A 25,626-nucleotide genomic window follows, 5' to 3' on the forward strand; every position below is an offset into this window, starting at 1 on the left:
AAAAAGCCAAATTAAACATTTATTTACATCACCTATGACACCTGTGTAAAGTTCCAAGGCTTGTTGAGCATCCTAAGCCACATAAAAATAAGCTTAATTTTTCATGGCGAATGACGCGTTGCCACGGCAACAGCGTTTTGCATCAACTCACAATATTCATGATGAAGCATCATCAATGTCTTATAGCTTACCTTACCAAATTAAAGACTGATCTGGGTAACTTCCTAGTCAGAGTACATCAAAGTATGAAACTTGTCATTTCCTTTTGCCAGTAGGTGGTGCTATGACTTTTTGAAAATGTTGGCATGAGAATGTGCTCAAGACTGGACCAGCATCATGCATAACAAGTTTGGGGCAGATTGAATAAAGTACCTTGGAGTTACAACAACTTCCTCTTTCATGGCGAACGGCACGAAATGTGCGTGACATGGGCGCCACATAAAACGAAGGTCGTTCAATGTCAGTAGACCATTTTTGCAAATTTTCATCATTAAAGTCTTTAGATCACCCTGACCAAATTTGAAGTTGATCGCATAAATTCTGTGGGAGAAGTTTGTTAAAGTACAGCGCCTGAAAACGATGAAAAATGCCTAAAAATGCAAAAAATGGGAGTATTACTGTATCGCCCCCGAGTGGTTGTATGGAATACAAATTTGAGTGTATGTTACAAAACACAATGTGGACATACACACCAGATTTCGTGACAATAGGCCACATGGTTTTGAAGTTATATGTATTGCTGTAAAAGGCCACGCCCCTATGAAATTCATTGGTCCATATATTCCTATTGCAATGGGTTATCAACAAGCTTTTAGTAACTTTGGATGATATAGATCCAATAATGATCCACAGCAAATTTGGTACCAATCAGACCCAGCTTGTAGGAGGAGTTTGTGAAAATGTGTTTTTCACAAAATTCAAAATGGCGGAAAATATTGGTAGGCGGAGTAGGTGGAGGTGGACATGTGTGTCGAATTTCAAGTAAATCGGACACAATGGGTAAGAGTTGCCGCAAGGTGTTGCCGGTCAGACTTCTAGGGGGCGCTAGCGAGCAATTTTTTCATACTTAAGCATGGGACCCTTAAATTATCAAATTTTCTCGCAGTCCTGGTATGCTTGCCAAATATGGGGAGTTTTGGGATATGATAAAGCCCCCAAAAAGGCGATTCATTTGAGAGAAAAAGAATAATAATAATAATAATTCCTACAGTTTCAATAGGGACCTCGCGGCCCGACGTTGTCGGTGCTCGGGCCCTAATAATAATTCCTACAGTTTCAATAGGGACCTGGCGGCCCGACGTTGTCGGTGCTCGGGCCCTAAAAATGACCTAATGGCCACGGTCCATCCATCACCTTTTTGTCTTTCTATTCTGGGCCTGTCTGCTACTTTGAGAGAGAGCTTGGGCCTGTGCGTGACTGTTGAGCATTTGGTGCCAAAGCAAGTGGTTGTAATTTGTGGCCTTGCCGTGCCCTTGCACGGTAAACACTGACTAAGAGCTCAGGAATCTTAAGAGCTATAAAATAATTGCAGGTTACTCCCATAATGCCTAGAGTGTTCTGGTTGTTGCCTCAGCCCTGCCTCTCCTGTCTCATCTCTTTCTTTTTGCACAGCCTCTACCGGTGCTATGCAAACAAGTAGTCCTTCTCCTGCAGCATCTGTGCAGGTACTGTATAGTAGCTACCCAATGACACAAAGAAGACTTAGTCCCTGAGGTGTCATTAAGGTTTAGCAAATGTTAAGCTGTTTTCGAGGTTAAAATAAACAAAACAAGAAGTTGGGGTTTTTTTCTGTGCAAAAGTTAAACTCATCATTATATGATAAACTGCAGTAATTGGAAATGGGTAGAACACTTTTTTAATTTGAATATAAAACAATGAATCCACATAAATGTCTTTTTAAATTAAGATGATACAGTAAAAGTTATCAGTATTGCTTGAAAAGATTTATTTAGGGGTTACTGTCATCTGACGTGGTGGAGTGTAAAGCCAAGACACCTTTTGTCAGAGCCTGTACGCTCTCTGCAACCGTCACAGGAGTCTCTTTGAAATGTGCATACCATATGTTTTAATGGCTCAATTGAAATCTACATTTGCTACTTCCTGTGCTGAAAATGCAAAGCCAATCTGCAGCTATATGTTTCAAATAAATCCAGGGAAAAACCCAAGCATATCAGGATGCATTTTGGTTTTATGGTGTCTTTTTGAAAGTCCTGTTACTGAGTGATAGCCTATCTGTATAGCATTGAGACATGGCATTTAGTAGGGAAGCAAGTTGCCCAAAAGACATCGTCAAGTAATTGCCAGTTTGGGCTTCACTAATGCAGTGTACCACTGAAATCTGAAAAGGCCAGCCAATGCTTCCACGCAGATAAACAATTATGTGCCTTTTAAATGGTGGATGTACTATGGCTTGGTATGCTCTTGAAGATGACTTTAAATGTCAGGCGTAACAGCTCTGAAACAGAAGTAGGAAGTGAGGGAGGGTTCAAATATTAAATTAAATTTTTTTTATTCTCAAGACACTATTTCATCTTTGCGTCTTTATGTACTAACTGTAGCAATATTGCAATTACTGACTGTGTCATTAGCTGATGTGTATTTTCAATTACTTGCTTCTAATCAGTACCGTTACCAAATGATACCATATATGGGTATTGTCTGACGGCAGGAAATGCACACCCCTCTACTGAGTTTGCTGGCACAGCAAACTGAAAAGTCTCTGTTGCAAGAGTCCTGGATGCAGTTGCAAAAGAGAGGGGTCAGTGGGTTGTGGGTTATTATCTAACATAAGTAAGTCCTTTTGTTGAGTTCAGGGTAAAAAGACCAGGGTTCTTTCTGATTTAGGCTACTAAAAAGATCTGTGTAGACACACTCAAATGCTCATTAGTACAATTATTGGCTGTAATGTTTACTATATTAATGTTAAGTCAATATTTTGTAAAATAATTTAATAAAAAATAAGTAAGAAAGGAGGAATATAGTATTCATCCATTTGGAAATCATTGTTAAAGATTCTTATGAAAATAAAACCCTGTTTTTGATAATTCTTATTGATAGTAATAAAATCCCGCGAGGAGTGGCTTTTACTGTGAAGCAGTAACAAGAAATGCAAAGTATTTGTGGCTGACGTTCGAACCGACAGTGAACCAGATACGTACATCAGTTTTCCTTGTGTTGTATTTCTGATCTGCTATCACCACTAACCAGAGGTGTTACCAAATCAACCAGGACTTTAGGATCTTAAGTATTACAGCATTGAAGTATCATCTTGTGTCATTAGGAAAGTACATCATTTCAGCATTTTAACAATTGAGACTTTGCTAAGTCCCGTCCCTCAAACATAGATTTGCCAATCATAGAATAGCATCGGCCAGCTCTGACCAGGGTCCAACAACTATGTGGCTCTGCTCCATAGCCTCCAAGCGTTGTTTCAGATTTTGTTTCATTGTCTGACTGGTTTAGTGGATTTGGAGCTCGTCATGGTTAAACGTCGTGTAATAGTGATACTTGTTACCCAGAGAGGTTGGAAGGAGATATACGTCTCTAAAACATTACGTTTCTATGTAAAAACCTCTGGAGCTAACATCAGCAGAGTGCGTTAGCACATCATTAACTAACGTTGGCACATCTATGCTGTGCTAGCTACAGAAGGTATACTAAATTGCTTTTTAATGATTGCAACAGTGTGTAAAGACCTACCCAACTTCACAGGAACAGTGTTTTTTCATTTCATTGTCTTCTGTCTGGGTCTCCAGGTGATGTGGTGGTTCATTTTCACACTGTGATCTTTAGCTTCTATCTTTATCTTTTCAGCCTGTTTTCACTGCTCAATCAGTTTGACATCCTAGATATGTCCTTCAAATGCATATTGTTGACTCTTCTGCTTTTTTCTAAAATTACATTTGTTTTTCCTAAAACTAGATAACATTTCTTTAGGGAGAGCAGTTAGTGACAGTGTGGGCTCCATGCTCTGACAACTTGTCGGCAAGCAGCCGGGAGTCACAAAATCTGTCCTTATAAATACTTTGCAGATTTGTTCAGTTTTTTAAAAGTCCACCTCGAAGAACCCACAAGTTTGCTAGCCATGATTAGAAAGCAGGACATTGAGACTGAATGTACTTGTGGTTTATTGATTGAGGTCTGTAATTGTCAGTAATTGAGCCTTCTTGTTGGCGGTCCAGACCTTTGTATCTGGTTTGTCTTCTTCATGAGCTCTATGGATCCGAGAACCCTGCTGTGATTACTACCAGGTGGTTTAACATCTGGTACTCCACCGCTTTCAGCTCTCTGAGAAAATGTCACACAAAGTTAAAGGGAGTCTGGCTGAAGTTGCCCATGTTGACAGTAACATGCTTTCATCTCACTTATGTTCCAGACTGTCACGAAGAAAGCACAGCACAGTCATACTTTCCCTTTGTGGCCATAGCGCTGAAATCAAAGAACACCTGTGTACTAGCGTGTTAACAAATAATGTTTGGGGGTAACTGTCACAGACGCACACAGGGTTATATCATGTTTTTAATCATTAGTGCATGTGACTGATCTCTGAGGCAAAAGCACCTGTTGTAGTGAAAGCATTTGATTCATATTGCAGCTGCATCTATAAGGCTTTCTCTCTGACTGCAAAGATGAAAAGTTAGTTAATAAGTTGTGCAATAGCCTTCGTGTCCCTGTGTACTCTTTAAGTTTCCAGGGTCCCCACTTAGTTGCATAACCCAAAAACAGATCCCTGTCTCAACGGATATTCATGATGTGCTAGAGGGGTCTGTGGCCTGCCTTCCAAACTGTGTTCAAAACTGTTGTTGTTAGACAAAATGAACTGCCCTCAAATTCGGTGTATTTTCCTCCTTCTGCACCCTATCCCTTTCCAGTAGAAAGTGTTTGCATCCACGCCGCTTTCAACATGGCAACAGCTGAGTCGACAGCGAGAGTCTAACGGTGCAAATAGCGCAAACAACGGCAACAGTGCTGACAGAGCTAACAGCGTTTTCCTGAAAGGGCGCGCCGCCATTGGCTGTAACCGCCGTATGAGGGCAGAGCAGATCGGTGGCCATTAGCTGGCGAGTGGGGCATGCTCACGTGCACTAACATGCACTAACATGCACTGAAAGGCACGCATGGCCGGACCCGCTATATATAAACAAAGCACAGAGAAGCTCTTATAACAACACACACATTCTCTGCTCAGACATCACTCCACTATATCGTTACATAGTCAATAGTTGTTTGATAATAATGCTCTGAATATTAATGCTCTGATATTAATGCTCTGAATAAAGTACCTTTAACGAATCACATTTATTGATTCAAATTGAGAGTCAATTAATGAATTAATTGACTATGGGAATGCGTGAGTGAGCAGGAGTTTTGTACCACACGTATATGTCAGGAAGCACTGCCTCTGGTTCTTTATTGTATGAGGAATGAGGGCATTGCTTTCATTATTTGGTGTCATCTTTTTTTGACCAAATATTACCAGAGTATTATTATATTCAGAAAATTAGTAAGAAACACTCAGTTTTACTAAACCATACCTAAAATATGAGCCTTGCATTTAATGAGGCCCAGATGTAACAAGTTTTGTCCCATTTCCTCAGACAGTCAGACTTTAACCCTTACAAGCTCTTGCTCTGAGGCACTTTGCATGATAAAGCCTAAGAGTTTGTGAGTGGGTGACATTGGGACTGGACCTGAGAAAACATTACGGGAGAAGAGTGTAGTTCTCTGGAAGTACCAGTTGTCTGGAAATGTCCTGGTTATGTTGAAAAAATAGTTTGTAGTCTAAAATATGGAGTTGTTTCAGCCCTCCTCTTGTGATGCTGTTCTGTATTAGCATGCAGTGAACCACACTGCTAGTTAATCATACTGATCTTACCGGCATTATGTGCAAAAGTCGCATGAGGTCATTATAACTTACTGCACAGTGTGACTCCATGGAATAGGTTATGACTGGACATGTAGAAAGCTGGATGTACTGTAACCTTCGTCTGAATCCTAAAAATAGAAAGCCCATGCAAACCAGAAGGTATCCATGCTCTAGTAAATATCAATTTGTGGTCGGTGATGCCCACACCCAGAAACACCCAGGAGAGCCGAATGTAAATATTTGAACGTGACCTTTTGAGTTACGATATAACCATTGCTGTTGATCTCCAGTGGCACTCTGCGGGCGACTAATGTAAATATCTAAAGGCAAATCAGAGTTATGTATTTTTTTATGATTTTATTTTAATTTGTAAAGGACATGGTACAATGCTAAACATAAATCCTGCCATTTTTGAACTTGGGTTAACTTGAAGCTATTTGACATTGGTAGGTCATATTTCAAACATATACACAATAAATTGGAACAATAAACAAACAGGACATGACACATAATACTAAGATACAGCAGTATATCGCTTATGCTTTATCAAAAAGAAGTGTGTGGACATGTGCTGGCTGTGCTTAATACACATTGCCCTCACTTTTTTTGCACCTGTGAGGGCAGAGCAGCTTTTTATTTTTTTTGAGTGAATCCTCGTTCGGTTTGTTCTCTAACACTCACGCAGGGAGGCACACGTAATAGCTCGTCCAGATAGCAAACGTGAAACAGCCATATTTAAGCATTGTTTAACATTGTTTATTGCAGCTCTGCTTTTCCTGCTTTCACGTCAGAATATCCTTCATGACAGAGAGGGATATTGGTTGGACATTGAAGAGGCCGGCTGTTTTGCAGGTCGAAGTCCAACCAGCTTGATCAGTCCAGAGCTCACAACTAAACCAGAGGCACATTCTTACATATGTAAGAAAATGGAACTGAATGATTATAGACTTTGTAATTCTTGTTAGTATCAGACCAGGCAACCTCCTTCATCCACTTCTTATTTACAGTCGATGGTTAATACAGTGATGTCACATCGTTTTCAGCATTTCTGCACCCAATTTCAACCTGAGCAGAGGTCTAATTAAGACTAATAGCTAAAAACATATTTGCATTTGTCCAGATAAATCATGTACCATGTTGATGTGATTAACTTTTTTAAAGATTTCACTGTTTGCATTCAGAACATAGAAAAAGTGTGAATAAAGGGAAGATGTCAGAGGGTTCGGTTTGGATACAGATGGAAACGTCCTTTTCGTACGTCCGCCCCTCCGTCAGTGCACTTCCATCCACTGACCCATCACTCGCGGCAACAACCCCTGGTGCTGCATTGACAGCCCGGTTGTCAGAAAGGTCGTGCCCCGGGGTGGAGGAGTCAGGCATTCTCTTTCATCCCTTGTTGTGACACATGACTAGTGGCACCAGATCCCGGCCGCAAGACGAGGTGGTTTGCAACAACGTGAGCTCCTTGACCTTTTCATTTCTTTCACCTTCTCTTGGCTTTGTGACAGCTCCCATCTCCTCGCCTCTCCCTGTTTCTTTTTTTTTCTTCTATTTCCCATTCTTACATACAGCGCTGCCATATTAGGCTCGTAATCCTCATCAGAGAATTTATCAGAGACACTGCCGTGTCCTCACATCCCATCGATGATGACGCGCACTCGGCCTATCAAGTCTTGCCTCATCATATCATAACAAGGTGTGGGACCATATGCGGTGACTAATGCCACAGAATGCCTCTGACGCCGGTGAATTTATAATTGTTTGCACATGATAAACATATTCCTCACTGTAACTGAGTCATCGCCTCATGATGTCATGGCAAACATGCAATCAGGGAGCATATTTGCACAGTATGTCTCTCAATGGTGGTGACACTTGTTTTTTCATTGGATTGTGTTTTTTTTATTGGTAGTTTTGTTCCTTTTGGCTGTTTTGTATGTTTGTTTTCACAGTGTCTTGTGTGCATATGCTGAAAACGTACAGTAAATGCAGTGGCTGTTGGATTTTCTTGCAGTTTTAGACCAAGGATTGTCAAAGTGGGGTTCGGGGACCCCCAGCAGTCCGTGGCACTCTTCCATGGGGTCCGTGAAAGATTTACAGATTCATTCATTTAAATTATCATGAGATATATATATATATATATATATATATATATATATATATATATATATATATATATATATATTATAATTTGTTTCTTTTCACGAAAAGCTTTATACTTAAAAGATTCATATTTAAATGTTTTAATCGACAGTTAATTGATTACATTCTAATCTAACATTGTCTTGAACTATCAGAACCTGCAGATATGTTTAACACATGTCTAATATCTTTCTAATACATTCCTCTTGCGTGGTTTCTTCACATGGCCAAGACTATAGAAGTGTTAAAAATAGGCTTATCTCAAATTACTCCAAGGGACACACATTTCTGCTCTTTATTTAAGAAATGTTTTCATTTCTGCTTGCCTGTTGGAAAGAAAAAAAAAAGAAAAAAAAAAGAGCCCACCCCCCCCTTTACTGATGTTCTTTACATTCCAATGAGTGCATAGAAATAAAACACCCATCTTCCCTATCAGGAACGGAAGAAATGTCAGGTGCCTTTTATAGAAGACATGTAACATAGGATGCTTCCGTCACCCCCCTTTATGAAGCGTGGAAGTAAATGGCAAAAGATTATTTAGGGAGATCAAGGACAGCACCTCGGCATACTCTGCAGGGTCGGTGAATTAAAGAGAAATCACAGCCTCGGGGGGGGGGGGGGGGGCGCTTAGAGAGCACGGAGCTCAAATCCACTCCAGTGACCTCAACGTGACTCCCTGATACCAAAGGTCACTCCGCCTCCTTTTCTGCCTCGGCGAATCTGTGATCCGCAATCCTCCCTTCCCCCCCATACCATAACCACCCACACCGCGCCTCCAAACGAAAGATTCCCACCCACCTGCTTGTACCCCCAGCTGAGCATCAGAGGTTTCCAGCATTACAGTCTCAGGAGAACATCCCCCCCCTCATCCTCCGACTGTTCCTCCACCGCCCCACACTTCTCCACGCCTCCATGGAATTACTTCTATCTGGCCTACTTTCCGCCTTCGCTTTACATCAAGTTGTACACTATCTATATGTGTGTTTTTTTCTGTAACACCTCCAAATGTTCTTCTTCCTAATCCTTTGTTTTTCTGACTTCAACCCTGATGTTATTCAGCTTTCATTTAACGCTCAATTCCTTGTCCTTCTGCGCGCCTTATACCGCCTTCTGTAGGCTTTCTATTAACACATTGGTGGCTTCAGGGGGAAATTGTGTCTCTATATGTTGCCTGTCTGTGCTCATTTGTCTTGGCCTTTGCTCACCCTTGGCTTACCAATGACTTGAAAAAAAGCCCCACAATAACAAAGAATCTGACTTTTTCTGCTCAAGTGTTCCTTCTCCGTCTTCCTTTTCGTTTCTCCAAAGCAATGTATAAAAGAGATGCATTAATAACATTTCTGTAGATAAATAAAATAATGTACTAATGTAAGCTTAGAGCCCTGCATCTGTTATATTCAAAGAAATGTTGCAATATTATTTATCCCATGATTCTAACCAGTACATGTGTTAGATACTCAATCGATCTTCTTGAACTAACTGTAAGGAGGATATACGTTTTTTGGGATGTTTTGTATCGCGAGGCTCCCTCGTGGTACTGCAGGTAACAGTTGTGTGATAACACATGTTACTGTTCTATTCAGTAAGCTTCGTTCAGCAACAACTCTCAGAAGTTAGAAATACGTGCTGCGTTTCATATAAGGTTCATTTTAAATGAATTTGTGCAATGCAAATTGTAGCTTCAAATGGAGAAAATGTTCAAGCCAGATGAGCAATATCTTTTTTTCCTCGCATAGCATGGACCAATAGGCAGTGTGTGCATGTTGAAATGCAGTAAATGGCTTTAATTCACGGTTATTTAGGCCCAACGTCCCATCGGTCCCGGATGGGGGTAAGGGGCTGCAGTGGTTCAAATGACCGGATTAGTCTCATTAACGGCGCAGTGGGACAAAAACACCCTGCAACACTGCCAGTGAAGCAATATTAATCCAATTACAATTATCACCCCCAGAAAATGCCACAATAAGCAACCCAGTGTGCTAAGCCCTCCGCTCCAAGTCCGGCCTTTTTTCAGATGAAAGTTTGCAGCGAGTGCTCGTGTTGTTTTTATATGTAATCTCTAGTCACACAAAACTAGGAGGAAAAAAATAATTTGATTGATTGTTGTTACACACAACGCCGTCACCACACGGTCTGGAAGTCAGATGGCACTTGACTTATAGGTCACCCCGTGTTGTGTCATCAGCGCGAACATACGTGCATTCGTTCATTTGTCGAAAACACACAGGCATGCAGTTATCCACATGCAAACACATACTTGAGTCACCCTTGTGGCTTCCAGCCCCTAGCGTCACACACACTCTCGATGTTCGCACAGGCAGTACAGCGAAGGCCAGATTGCTGCGGTGACATGCTATTAGTGACACACTATCAGTGACACTTGGCCACAGACGCACATATGACTCGCGTCGCAGTGGCGTATGTATTGGTCATCTGCCAGTTATAAGTGGAGCAGCGAAATAGTAAAAAAAAATCCCATGTGTTTGATCCAAACGTTTTCGACTGCTCGGCATTATTGCAGAAAGGTGTGCTCTCAAATGTTAGCATCTTTTCCCATTTGGTTCTATGCATTTTTATGTCGACTCTAATGGCTCATGTTGAGTGTACAGTTGGCCCAGCTGGTTGTATTAAGATATATTCACCCATGGTTATGACTCAGTAATAGGTGTCTCATTCCATCTCATTTCCAAGCAGCGGAGGCTAAGCGTGGGCTGTTGGGGCGGAGACGCCACTGGTGAGGTATTTTGCAACACTGCACTTGTGACTTGTTTCCAGTTGTTACAGCTTCTTTTGTCTCTGTTATACATGACTGCAGTGCCTTTTTGATGGTCCATGGTCTTTCAATTAAGTTAATAACTGAGAAACTGCTGTTTTTCACTGAAACTGCCCGTAGTATTGGTGAATTGGAGATGCTGTTTTTCCATCAAAGTTACTCTTTTGTGCCATTATTTCTTTACTTACCATTACTAACTAACCTGTTGTTGATTCAAAGGAACCTTTGCGTTATTTGCGCTGCGGTGAAATTTCAAAGGCCTGCTTAAAATTGGAGACACAGCTGCTAACCTTTTCTTTGAAAGCTTGTGTCAACCATCCTGCCGTTTCCAATTGAAATTGTTCTTTCTCCACGTACAGGCTGTTCTCATGTACTGACTGTACTTGCAGCTAGAAAAATGCTTTATGATTTGTAGGTCAACCACGTAATCAAATGAACATTCGAATAGTCAAATATTCGGGTCCAGCCTTACTTATTTGATCCCAGCCCACAATCTTTTTTTAAGTTTTCTAACCAACAGTTTCTGCGCAAGTGCACTGATCACTTGTGTTGCAGGACATTCATAGGAGAACACACGAAAAATAACTAAATAACTAAAAAAAAAGATTACAAAATAGAAGGAACTTTTACTCTACAATGTGCTTCAGGCTGCATTCACTAAACCAATTAACTTGGGAACATTCTGAAAGGTTGGCATTTGTTGCCACACCCCATCACACTAAAAGACTTGCTCCACAGAGAGAGGCACGCACAGTATATTCCCATTCTTTTCAGTTTGCAAACACACCCAATGCACAAAGCTTTTGTGGCTGCAGAAACAGGGCAGTGTTTAGGTGTGTTTGGGTCCTGTTCTACCCACACGGTTGCAGGTGGAGCATGTGTGCTCTGTAATCTCTCGCCCATTGTCCTCGTGCCAAAGTTGAGCCCTGGCACGGGGCGCAACTATGTGGTTGACGCAAAGTTGCCTGGTTAATCATCTACCATGGCTGTCTTACATTGTTGGAATGGAGAGTTTAAGAAAGAGAGGGAAAGGCGTGGGATAGGTCAGATATTACAGAAGAGGACGTTAGGTCCTCTTGGACATGCGTGCCAATTTGGGTTGCGGTGACTTGTGCTTACGCTTGCATGTTCTGTTTTTTGAGACGGAGGGAGCGGGATCATCGTGTCCCCTGGAGTACACCACATCTCTGCTCATCCCCTCTCCACAAGCAGCAGCAGCAGCTCCACATCATTAGGAACAATATCCTCAACTCTCTTTCTCAATCAGAACATTTCATGTCATGCAATGAGACATTTTGGCAGCTGCCACCTTGACCCTGTGCTTACCCGCCCTCAGGGTACGATGGCGTAAGTCTCTGTCAAACTTATGAAAATGCTGGCACAAACGTGTAATTCAGTATGTCAGACCTCCATTCACTTTATTCTGTTGTCGGACTCAAAGTATTATTTAACATGTTGTACTGGCCGATGGTTGTGTTTATGCTTTCTTCAAGGCTTTTGACATTGAACGTAGAAGATACATTTTAGTGCTGCTGGTGTGATGAGTTTCAACATTTCTTACAGGACATTGAAATGTTTTGTTGGAAGAATTGCAACAATGTCTGGAAAGTGAATGTGAAAAAAAATCTCCTGAGTAATGAGCCCCTGTAGTGTGAATTGTGCTTGAGTTTGTAGTTGGAGCCATTATTGTATTACATTTTTTACATACACCTGAATAATGACAAAGAGCTGGTACGCACAAAGCTAAACTGTAGGAATATCTGCAATTTTAAAAAGTATTCTAAATATTAGAAAATAAAGTTGTAAGACAGCACATTTGTCCTTATTAAGGAGCTGAACATTTTGATGATTGAATGGTTTCTGTAGCTGAAAATATTCAGAAACAGCAGGCGACCACAAAAACGTACGGAAGAACTCAAAATAATAAAGATTACAAGAACAATGGTGTCCGCATCCCAAACGCTAATATTACCAGTACTAAGTAAGTATGTGTATGTGTGTGTCATCAGTATTCGATTGACAGCTTTCACATCAACTCAAATGAACCATATAAACCGGGCAAACGCACTAATGTTTGTTTCAATGGAACCAAACAGGTTAGGTGAGCTAGCTTTGATCAGCAAGTGAAGATCTGGAGTTCCTCAAAATGTCCTACCTGAATTGCAGCCACTGCCTTGAACTCTTTGTGTGTCCAGCACATATACAAGAGCACTTTAAGCTGCTCGCCTAGAAGCTGGACATGTCCTTGCACAACAACCCTGCTGTCAGTCAAGTCGCCCCATTACGTTGGGCATGACATTTAAAGTTGGGCGAAGAAGGCGGACAAAGTGCCCTTACCTCCTCCGTACCAGCCCTGCAGTGGAGCCCCCGTGTAGCGTTTGCAGATGAGTGTGTTTGTGTGTGTTGCGACTTTGGCCAGACTTGGTCTGGCATAAGGACAGCTGTCACATCTCCAACCTGTCACATGCGACACAGAGGAGATGCCAGAGGCCGGGGCATCGGGAGACACAAGGGAGAAGGGCCTGTGCGTTTGTGCGTGTCCGTGAACCCATGTGTCTGAAAGAGTAAGGAGGACGCGGGGTGGTGGCGGCCACGTGAAAGTGTTTGACTCGGAGGCACCCTCTAACCTTGATGTCCACGCACACATGCACACTCCTTGCCCGCTTTCTTAAATCCAGTCCTTGAGCAGTTGAGTCACATCCCCCCGGGGCCATGTAGTAAATACGGCTTTAACATCCAACCACTGCCCCTGCAGGACCCCCCTCCTCTGACCCAGGCCATTTCAGTGCTCATTACTTACCAATGAAGAAGTCTCTTCATTAAGGTCCTGCCTGTGGCCTGTTGGGCAGAAGCCTTTTTTAAAGCTGCTTCTCTACTAACTCTTTACGTAAGTAAGCAGCAGTTGCCCTTGAGTGTATTTGTTAAAAGGGCTTAACATGTGTATATGTGCACAGAAACATTAACGGCCATTTGGGAGCTTTTATTTCATTACAAAGTGAAGCGCTCTTCTGTTTCAATTTAAGTAATGGTTTCAAGGCAGGCAGGTTAAAAGGTCAATTTTTGTTCTCATTAGGCTATCTTTACACAACTTCCTGTAGTGGATTTGCAAAGTTTTTTGGAAGAAGAAAATCATGAGAGTTTATAAATGCCTCTAAATTACCACCGCACTGCTAGGACACCACTTCAGCACACTGTGTACTCCAAAACCAAAACCAGCTGTAAAGTAAAGCATTTGTATTGCCCCTCTACACTTTAATTTACTTTAAACATGCCACTTCAAGGAGCATGAAAACATCTTTTGCCATAAAATGGGATCATGAAATTTGAGCAGTGCAAAAGCTTCAGAGACAAACACATTTGTTTCACTCTCAGTAAGTAAAAAAATCGAAGCAATTGGACAGTCGCAAATGACTGGTCTCTCTATTTCTCTTGGACTCCATTGAAACGCTAAACTGTTTTATCACCCAATGTTTAGTCAAAGTTCTTTCATTGACTGTTCTATCGCCAATGCTTAACCTTAACCATTGAGGTCAATGCCTAAACTTAACCAACCTTAACCATTAGAGGTCTCTGCATAACCATAACTATTCAAGGGCAATGCCTGACCATAACCGTCTTGGGAGAGTTTCTCAAATTGAGGGTTAACATTTAGACACGACCCATTCACCGGCTCAAAATTTAAATTTGTCCAGTATTTTTTGTATTTTAAGAATATACCAGAAAAACGAATTCCCGTCAGCTACACTCTGTGTTTGTGCTGTTTAGCAAATATTAGCATGCTAACATGTTAGATTAAGATTGTGAACATGGTAAACGTTATAGGTGGTGAACATCATTTCTAATGTTACTCTGCTGATGTTAGCATTTATCAGCTTTGTGACTGTATGAGAACTACTACAGCCTCACAGAGCCAATAATGTGGCTGTAGATTCTTACTCTTGTTTAAATGCTATTTAATTTTAGGCTCATACACTGGAAGAGATGACTGGTGATCAAACCTGACTCACAGTGCATATGTGTTACTTACCAGTTTTATATAAAAGTTAAGTTTGTGAAATGAACATGTAAAGTTCGATGTATAGTTATACTTAACTTAACAAGGCCAAAAATGATTTTCTATTTTCATCTACATAGCTTCAGCTCCTTTGCGTAGCACATTGATTTAGAATGGCATTAGCAAAAAGTTAAAGGGTCTTTCTTTAGTTTGTGTTTGTTTCATTGATGCAATATGACTTGTGACAGCCCTTCGCTGTCTGCTGGGATGAGATGACTCTGAATCATTTCACAAAAAGGCTCTCCCTTCAACAGCGCCTTTAGTCCGACTGAATCGGGGGATTGGTCCGCTGCAGCCCGTACAGAGCTGCCCTATGTTCCTCTTCTGGCCCTCTCACCTTCCTGTTGGGTCTCATCTGTCTGTTTGCTCTGGCCCAGTCCAATGGGAGCACCCATTAAATCACCTATAAAGATGAGAACGGGACTTGACAGCTACAAACTGGAGCAAAACAATCTTTTCCCAAACCCCCACCTCCACCCCAGCCCCACATCCCCACGCCTGTTCCTATCTGTCCCATATCGTCAGCGGCAGAAGCCGCGAGCGCTGCTGTGGGACAGAGAGCAGTTCTTGTTTACTGATGCACACTATATTGATGTGAGCTGATTCCATCAGGCAACACTTTTGGATGCCACACACCCCGCTGTCTTTCACTGCCTCCCTTCTACTCTTTATGTCTTTACCCCCTAATGTATCTGCCACGACAAGTCCGACTGCATGATAGTCAGCAGAGGAGCAGCCATTGTTGTGACTGTTGATATCTGCATGTGCTTCTGTATTAATGCACTGTGGATTTAAGATATGTTTATTTAGGTCCAATACATTTGTATCCCATGCTACAATGATGTTTTTTTTCTTTAATGGTCAAAGTCTTTAGATTACATGCAGAAAAATTAATTCCACTCCGCTTGGAGAGGAAATGTGCAGTAAAGGAATTTCTTTTTCCACCCACTCAGCCGTGTTTTTTTCTCAAACCAATGGTCAGTTTGGTTTTGTGATCAGCAGAGTGTGTGTAATCAGTTAATGAGCTCGATCACGTTTGAGGCCGCCATGCTGCAAACTGGTTGCGCTGTGCCTCTGTCCATCATGTGTGGTGGTTAGATTTCCTCTCACCACGGCAGGGAGCGATTATAACAAATGGATGAGTTCAAACCATCTGTAAGACATTTGATTAACGCCGCCGAGCCTCTGTCGGGAGAGAGAGAACCCAGAATGGTACTTGATGTGGAATTGCACTAATGACAGTGCCTGAGAAGTAGCCATGCTCAAGGAAAAACATCACAGAATGAGAAATTAGAACCTTGGAGAGACAGACGAGGTTTGCAGCGAGCAGCTTCGGGTGGCCTCTGCATCCATCTCACACATGATTTGATTGGTGCTCCCAGTCATCAGCTCAGCCGAGTAGTGCAGCTGTTGAAGCTAATGTGGCATGAAACGAAACAGATGTTTCTTCTGGTGTCTTTCCTCTTCTCTTCTCCATCTCCTTCAAGATTTTGGGACTTGCCCACTTGTTGTGCACACATAGAAGAGTGTGATCCCCAGGGTTGGGTTTAAATCAAATCTTAATCCGGTATTGAATCGGAATTCTTTCAGATCTCTGATCAAATTAGGGTTTCATTTTCGACAATTTGGAAATTCTAAGAGTTAGAATAACTTAATTTGTAAGAACTCGGATTGACTCTGCAACATAAATAGCTTATTTTATGGACACGGGACTACCTTGAAACTTTTAACGATCTGCTCCCTAAAAGTCTTTCTCCCACACCATAGACTGTACATAGTAAATATGTATATAAAAGTGGACATTGTTGTCACCTATTGGTTTTGAAGCTTTGAGTTGGTCATTTTGGCCGTTGCCATCTTGTAACCAGTATAACCAGTGAATGAAAGTGACCATATTTGGACTGCAATAAAGTGACGTAGAGACGCCGTATAAGTTTATCTGTTACGTGGAATAGGCGAGTGTCAAAAACACTTCTAAAAATGCTGTATATGCAGATTGGCCTTTAAACGTGTCAATGTCCTACAAACTAGTTCACTTCATGCAAACCCCAGTCCATAACTCGCAACGATCCCAGTGCAGGCCGTGGCTATGTGAATGAGTCCCAGCTTCATGCCAATGGTGTTTTGCCTATAGATAGTGGTTTTATTGAGTAACATTACCAACCTGGCTTTGTCTTTCTCAGGACACAGCGGTGGACCCTGGAGAGGACGTGGCCCTTCTCTCAGTGAGCTTTGAGGATGCTGAGGCCACCCAAGTCTTCCCAAAACTCTACCTCTCCCCCAGCATTGAACAGTAAGCACACCACATATACAATGAATATGTTTTCTGTTGTTCCTATCAGTTAATTCAGTTTTGATGGAGATAGTGATTTTGTTTTTTTGTCACACCACAATATCAGGACAGCAGATTTGAACAAATTGTGGGACCCTAAGAACCTTAAAGTTAAACATTGATTGCAAATCAACTGGATTCATCCCCATATATCCTGAGATTATCAACTTTTTTTCCTCTCGATAAAAGGTTGATGTTATGTGCTCATAGGTGGTTTTACCATTTCCATCTAAATGTACTTCATTTTGTGATGATGCTACAAGAATTTGTGTACTGTGTCTCTTTGTCCATGAAATCATTAATACTTTTCATTATACAGTCATTGTACAGTCACTACGTATTAAGTAAAAGCATTGTATTTGTTCATGCAGGATTCATTTTCCTTTAGAACTACAACGATTAGAAAAATAATCACAAACTATTTTGAAGTAAAGACATATTTCACTTTTTTCTGACATTTTATGCACCGAACGATTAATCGATTAATCTTGAAAATAATCTGGAGATGAGTTGATAATGAAAAATAACCGTTAGTTGCGGCCGTATTGTCCTTAGATCAGACACATTCCCACAGTGCGAGGGGACAATGAAAAAGTTAGTTGTAGTAACTCACTAGTAAAGAGAAGACACCTTTAGAGCCACAGGGCCCCCCCACTCGCTGCGCCTCCGATTTCCAGGTTGCTTAAGAGGTAGTCGACGGATTAGTGCGAGTGTGCTGTGAATCTCGCGCCGTGTTATGTCATTGTGAATAATCCCACATCCCAGTGTCTGCACTCATCAGTCGGTTCCTCAAAAACAACAAGGGAAGAACAAAAAAAACAAAACAAAAAAAAACGAGATGGATGACACACAGCGTCTGAGCTCGGGATGACTGGATGTCTGCAGACATCTGGGGTGTTAACAGTACAGAGACGGAGTGTGTGTGTGTGTGTGTGTGTGTGTGTGTGTGTGTGTGTGTGTACATGCAGGTTTGTATGCAATGCTTTCTGTGCGTCTGTGGGCACTGTGTGAGTGGGTACTTCAGCAGTGTGCGTATTCTCTTTGTTCAAATCCACTTTGTTTTTGTCTTGCTAGATTTAGCGCGTGTGTGTTTGTGTGCATGTGTCACTTTACATTTGTGTGTCTGTGTGTGCGGATGAGTGTGTATTCAGATGCATGCATGCTTGTGGGGTTTTTTTACATCACAAATGTATGCGTCTGTTTCCATGTGTTTGTGTGCGTGCACCAGTATTTGAATAGGCTCTAACACAACGTCTTTGTGTTAGGTGTGGATGTAGTGTGTGTGTGTATGTGTGTGTATGTGTGTGTGTGTGTGCGTGCGTGTGTGAGAGCCAGGTATGGGCCCACTCTGACCTCAGGGCCCCACGGTCTGGGCCTTCGTGCTCGGAATAATCTCAGGCTGATGTTTATTTACAAGCACACGCCCCGTCGCACAAGGTTAAGAGACCTCTGCTTCCCCCCACCACACCTCCACTACTACCACTCTTTCTCTCTCTTTCTCTTTCCTTCTCTCTCTCTCCCATCCTACCGACGTTCCTATTTCATCCTCGTCTCCCATGCTCCTCTGTGGCTCCTCTCTGTTTTGTCCTCCTCCCTTCTTCTATCTCCTGCAGTTTTCATCCCGTTTTCTTTGGAAATTACAGCTCTCTCTCTCTCTCTCTCTCTCTCTCTCTCTCTCTCTCTCGCTCTCTCTCTCTCTCTCTCTCATATTTACAGTGCGTATTCACTTATCTCTTACTCTCCAGCACAAGCGCTAATGCAGATACACTCACACACACAGACGCTCCTCCTCTCTCAATGTGTAAAGAATAAACTGACAGGATCCATGCAGCAACAGCAACAAAATATTCCAATGACACCAACACAGAGGTCACGTGCTTGTCCTACATGATCCTTATTCGTTTTTTTCCCCGTGCTGTGCATGTGTTAGAGCAACACTAGTAAGCAGCGCTATGAGAGAGACTGCTGTATCTCCTTTTGATCTACTAACCTTGATGAAGCACAACCTCCAAGATGTTTCATTTTATGTTGGTTTTTTTGTATTTTTTAAGTGACGGCTTCTCCTTGGAAACATGGCGGAAGCCGAAACCATAAATTGCAGAGGCACGATTACAGGTTCTGATTTAAAAACAAATTAATTGGACAGCCGTTTGCTTGCTCTTTGTTTTGTGATGGATCCATAAAGTCGGGGCCTTGATAAAGCAATTTTTAAAGGTAACACTTGATAAAACTCACGCCCGGCTAAATTGAGCCATCACAAAAAAAACAAAGCAGGATGGTATTTCTGTCCGTTGCAACTGTTTTAATTACACTGTAATTGTTCTTTGGTCAGTCAAAATGGACACAAACCTGCTGGAGATGGCAGATTTAGCTAATGCTAGTTAGCTGAATTTAGCTCAGAGATGCACTGCAGTATAAAGTAATCTTATGGAGTTTTTGGAATATTAAGTGCCATTAGGAACTCTTTTTTTTTTTTTTTTTTTTTTTATGAATAAAAACTGGAAATATTTTTTGGGGGGTTTTATCTGATCAAAAAATCTAAGTGTAATTCAACAGGTTAATTATCAAAATTAGCCGTTAGTTGCAGCCCGAGTAATCTTTAGGATTTATACTGACATTCATATTTTGGCTCTCTGTGGCTGACTTGTGCAGAGCATTCTTGGTTGCTATGTTCTTAGCGAGGAACGTGCTGTTCTGACGGACACCTCTCTGCACAGAGCGTCCACTTGGTTCAGAGGGTTTCACCCAGAGTGCTGTTGTGGTTGTCGAAAAAATGCCGAATACCTTTTTTCAACATGAGCGTGAACATTGCGTATGTCTGCATGTTTTTATGATGGAGCTGTGTGTGTGTGTGTGTGTGTGTGTGTGTGTGTGTGTGTGTGTGTGTGTGTGTGTGTGCGTGTGTGTGTGTGTGTGCGTGTGTGTGTGTGCGTGCGTGTGTGTGTGTGCGTGTGTGTGTGTGCGTGTGTGTGTGCGCGTGCGTACGAGCGAGTGAGAGGGAGACTGACCCCTCACCATGACTCCAGACCAGAGTGAAGCTGCAGTGGTGTTAGAGGGCCCCCCCCCCCCCCCACTGCCAGTTGCGTGAGGAGAACAGACAGAAGGAGGCTAAAGGCATCTAGAAGTGGAGAGCAGGAAGCTATGGGGATGGAGAGGGATGGGGGGGGGGGGGGGGGGGGGGGCTATAGAACAAACCCTTCCTCATCTAAACCCCTTTAAGATCTTCTTAAAAAATGCAGAGGCTTAACCGTGCCACGCCGAAGCCAAGCTCTCGTTTACCGCCCCTCTTCTCCTGTTGCCTCTTTTGTCTTGCGAGATCTCTGCACATATGCATATCATGGCCGTGCATGAATACGCTCCGCTTACATGCCTTTTGTGCACCTTTTTTGTCAGCTGTGTGGGAGTGTGTTAATTCATGACCCAGGGCGGGATAAAAAAAAATGTATGTCTTCTTCGCCATTGTTTGAAAACGCTTGCATGTATTGCATATGCTGTGGATGTTACTTCATTTAGCATGCGGATGTGTTGGCGCGGATCTGCTCGTGCGTGTCCTCGTCCTCGCTGACCCTCGTTAGTCTTCTGTTCGCGGCCCTGCCCGCCGCTTCTGCGTTGGCTCCAGTGAAGAGGAAAACCTCGTTTTTGTTGCACGTCCTCTCTGCTTTTTGATAGACGGCGACATTCAGGAGCTTCCTGCGTTACCCCAAGCTTCCACGAATGTTCACAATATCACATAATGCCAGAATGAAATTCACATCAAGACGACTTAGGGAATTGTTTAAATCAGCTCTCGTCTTACGAGATGGTGAAAGCAGCAGCAGCAGCTGCAGCTGCGGACAGCTTCAGAAATTGGCTCTGCTTTTTTTTTGTTGGCACCGCTGGATTTCAGTGTTGGTACAGGCTGTCGTATGAACTCCATCTATTCAGCGTCCAAATGTTCTTTATGTCGGCAATTTTCCTGTCATTCCAACTCTTACAAAAAAAAAAATGACAGGATGATCAATTGTCTTTGCGTTCATCCTCCATCTATCCACACATATTTATTCTTCCTATACTGCTAGCTTGTCAATGTACAGTTTGTTTTAATTCACTTTTTACCAGTTTTTACCCTCACCTTCCCTAATTTGGAATCCTTAGAGCTACAAAGGACTGTTTGCCCCACACACACAGACACACACACCTTCCTCACCTGTTGTCAGATCAGGAAGAGGACGAGGGAGAGACAAAAGGAAAAATGTTGCTGATTTTACAGAGCTCCCTCGCTCACCCACTTGAAAATTGGCAAAGTCTCCCTTGAATGAATTTTGGAAATTAAAAAAAATATATTTATTTTTTTTCCACACACCTCGCCGTATCTCTCTGTGTTGCTCTTTAGTTACTACAATCCACAAATGGTGAAGTGCGTTTTATATGAGCAGTGTGTCAAAGTCGTGGCCCAAACTTTCATTTGATTGAATGATAACGACGCTGTAGGGTTGCCCCATCTTAGCCGATTAGACTAATCCATGGTTTTGGTCTCAGTTGACTAAGATTTCTTTTTTTTTTACACTTTTTTTTTTCATGCTGAATGACGACTTTCCAAGAATCCTATGAGCACATCTCTTGTTAAACGCAAGAATAAAAGTGGTGCTTTCGTGCAAGTTTTCGTGGCTAAACTCAGTTTTACAGATCTGTCTGTTAAATCGACCAGCAGACTGAGAGTTTCTTTGGTGGAGGACAGCCCTACGCCGCAGAGTGCAGGGCGAGTCATCAAACATTTGAAAGCAGAACAGAAGCTAGAGTTGTGTCACCAGGACTTTTTAAGATTTCTGTCCAGGTTGACTTGACGACAACCAGCATTTGTCCGAAATGCAGCAGAAGCTGCTGTATGTGTTTACGGTGCAGCCAAACAAAAAGCTTTTATTTTGGCACCACTGGATTTCAGACTGTCATATCAACTACATGTAGTCTCTGTCAAAATCGCCGTCAACCATTTTTATCAACCATATTGTCCATTCCTCCCTCCCTCCCTCCCTCCTTCATCCTTCACTGCTGTCCTGTCTACCTCACTTTTTTAAATTTGTCTTTACCACTTGTCTACTCGGTTGTAACTCTCCACCCCCCCAACCACACTTTCACATACATGCTGCCCGTCTCTCTTCTCTCCATCCTTCTCCGTTTTTATTTTTTGTATTTTTCCATCACTCCCTCTCCTCTGCTGATCCCTCTGGCTGATCCTCAAAGGGAACCGAGAGAGTGAGTGGGACTTAAAAGAGAGAGAAGAGCCGCGCTCTACCCAGCGAGGTCGTCCCTCGCTCCACTGAAACGCAGCGAGGAGAGGAAGGAAAAAGGAAAAAAAACAAAAAAACAACACACGGGAGAAGAGAGCTTTTCCCTCACTCTCCTTCTCTCTTTTCCCGCACCTCTCTGCTCTTCTCTTTCATCGCTCCTGAGTTGTTTGATATCTCACTTTTACTCTCCTTTCAGCAGGGGCTCGGATCTGAGGGCTCTGAACGCAAACTCGTAAGCCCCCCTTGAGCTACAGCGTTATACCTCTATTTCTATTCCCTCTTCCTCTCTCTTTCTTGCTCTCTCCGTTACTCCTTCTTCCCTTGTCTTCAAACAGACCGTGGCTGTAATGTTTTCTGCATCACAGAGCGGCAAAGGGGAGAACAAAAAAAAGACGTTGAAACACCCCGACAGACACCCACATTTTTCCCGATAATGCACAGTGTGCGTAGACTGTTGCAGCGGCTCCTCTCTTTGATGGGACTGTAAAACCGCGTTTGCTTTTTTTTTTTTTTTGTAGAAAACGATTGATTACCAGAAGTCAAATCACTGTTTCTTCTGCCGGCTTACAGATTCACCTGCTTAAGATTCAGTGTTGGTTTGTTATATAACGTTTTACAGAGCCGCCTAGAAGGAAATATACTGTGAGAGCCGTGGTGGTACGCTGCCTAGCTCCTGTGATTTATTCTCCTTACTCGTTTAAACTCGCTGCTAAGTGTTAAATAGATTTAGACATTTAGAGAATGTATAAATGTTAAAATCGGAGGAGGCGGTAGGTTTCGTTGTCAAGCCAAATCACTTCTCTTTCAACTATTGTTGCAGTGGAGGTGCATAGAGGTGGTCTATGATCAGACCAAAACAAAAAAGGAAGATTCTAGTATGCCAATGAAACAGAATAGTTATGAGACAGGGCAGTAGTAGGGTCACTAGTATCAAGTGGGTTTGGCGTTTATTGACCTGGATTTAATACCAAGGAGACAAGTCCAATTAAAGATATGAATAGCTATCGGATTGGGCAGAGATGTGCAAAATACGCAGATCAAATGTATCCGTCCCTGTGGAATATTTTTTGAACATAAATCTCACACAAGGCATCAAAGTGTTTCTGCCGGACTAACATAGATTAGAGTATCCTGCTGTGGTTTAAGGCAATACTGTCTATACCTTATATTTTTCATCATTTCACTGAGCTGCATGTAACATGCCATACTGATTGGTGACTAACATATACATATATATATATACATACATGCATACACACACACACATCATGCATGTCGTTGCATTCGGCTAAATATTGGTGCTGAATGTCGGATTATAGAACTACTTTTGGTTTCTCCCAGCAAACTAGATTAGATTGGGGATTAATAAAGCTTTCTAATTGCAAAACTCATTTGTCACCAAATCAACTAACAGACAACAAACAATAGGCCTTTGAAAAAATACATTCACAGTACATAACATAAAACGTGATATATAGCCTATTTTGGTCTAAATATCAGCCTATAATAATATTAATAAAATGTGAAACTAGCTTTCAATCAATCTCTGATAGAGAGTAAGGTTCTAGTCTATTTACAGCCACCAAAAGCAAGCAGGCAGCCTGTCTATAGCTCTGTTTCAGCACTATGGACAGCGCCGCACCTTCCCATGCAACACGACAAACGGATAGATTATATTGATTAGATGTAGATTATATTGTAGAACACATTCTTTTTCCAAGTCAAAACAAAAATTGCCAGTTTTAGCTCTTTTGTTTTGTGCGGAAGAAATGGAAGACAATGTCGCAAACGAGGAAAAAAAACGATTTGATGATCATCCAAAGATCGGCAAGGCTTGACCAATCAGATCCAACTAGTTCTGTTCAGAAACCGGCTTCACAGAGAGCACACAAACCCCACAACAGGCGGTTTCTGTTTTGGCCTGCCATCAACTTCTTGTCTTTTAACCGCTGAAATCCACGTTCTGCACCGGCTAACAATGAGAAGCCGACGGCTGATTGTTTTGTAAACTGGTCTTCGTTGATGAGAAAGACAGCAGACAGAAGGTCAGAGTTCAGCGATCTTTTGCCAACCTGAGTGTTCGGAACAGAGTCGATCACTGGTGCAGTCAAATCAATTTTGACATTCACGTGCACTTTTATTTCACGCTGATATGCAGAGAAATGCTGGAAGAGGACAGAACAGCAGAATACAGGAAAGAAAGGAATGGATTTTGATCAGCTTTATTTCATCAGACATCAACCCATTACAATGTGACCCGATATCGTTCATTAGGGTCTACTCAATAATTCAATTAATTTTATTGTGGAATTTTAGTAATTCAGAAATCATTTGGCTCCATAACAATCATCAACATCCACACATCTCCATTTCTTTTTCACCTTTACACCCTTTTTGTTTTGTTTGTTTCAAATGGTCTCCTCTCCTCAACCATTCTGTAACCAGACTCATCGGCCTTTCCTTCTCGCTTTTGCTTCTCGTTTACCTGATTGTGCGGTGCCCATGAGACGAGTTGGATGCATCTCTCCTTCCCCCAGAAAACTGCTGCATGGCATAAAAGAATCGAGTGGGCACCGTCTCTGCCCCAAACCAGATTTAGGAGCCCAGAAAAATCAACACAGAGAGACAGTTTTAGGCTGCGGTGCACTAATGTTTGTATATCTGCATTTGCCTGTAGTGCCTGTGTGTGTGTGTGTGTGTGTGTGTGTGTGTGTGTGTGTGTGTGTGTGTGTGTGTGTGCGCACATGTGTGCGCGCATGCCTGCCTGCCCGATGTGTATGAGTATGTGTGGGTGTACAGTTTGTGTGTGTCCCTTCTCCGGGGTCTGTTGAGGTGTTTTATAGCCTTTGAAAATCTTTGCATTTTCGATCAGATATTTTTCAAGGTTCCGCGAAACGTCTTGTCACAGTCGAGAAATTGTCCGTCTGATGAAATTAATTCAACACGAAACCCTCGCTAAACCACTCAGCGGTCTTAAGGATATCGGTGCAGACACCTCTCTCTGTCTCAGCAGCTCAAAGCACTCTGCCACTTTTGTTTTCCTCCTCTTTGTCTCCTTGAACACCTCTTCGTTGTGTTGTTTTGTTTCTGTAAGTCCATGTAACGTGAGTCTTGTGGTTCCGCTTTCTTATGGGGATGGATATTCTCCTCTATGTGGGCCGCCTTAAATCCCAAGTGTTTAGCGTGTGCGCG

The 25,626-nt window shown here is 42.2% G+C and overlaps 1 protein-coding gene across 1 annotated transcript in view; it reads left to right on the plus strand.

The window, feature by feature from the left end:
• Positions 1-17,148, plus strand: part of babam2 (BRISC and BRCA1 A complex member 2) — a 60,106-nt gene extending 42,958 nt beyond the window's left edge. Inside the window, exon 7 of the mRNA XM_068717873.1 lies at positions 17,019-17,148. Within this exon, the coding sequence (XP_068573974.1) occupies positions 17,019-17,132 (114 nt within the window). The 3' untranslated portion in view covers positions 17,133-17,148. The remainder of the gene's footprint in view (positions 1-17,018) is intronic.
• The last annotated feature ends 8,478 nt before the right edge of the window (positions 17,149-25,626 follow it).

This window comes from Cebidichthys violaceus, unplaced genomic scaffold, assembly GCF_023349555.1.
Source record: "Cebidichthys violaceus isolate CVI_PGR_0920_01 unplaced genomic scaffold, fCebVio1.0.p SCAF_22, whole genome shotgun sequence".
Taxonomy (NCBI): Eukaryota; Metazoa; Chordata; class Actinopteri; order Perciformes; family Stichaeidae; genus Cebidichthys; species Cebidichthys violaceus.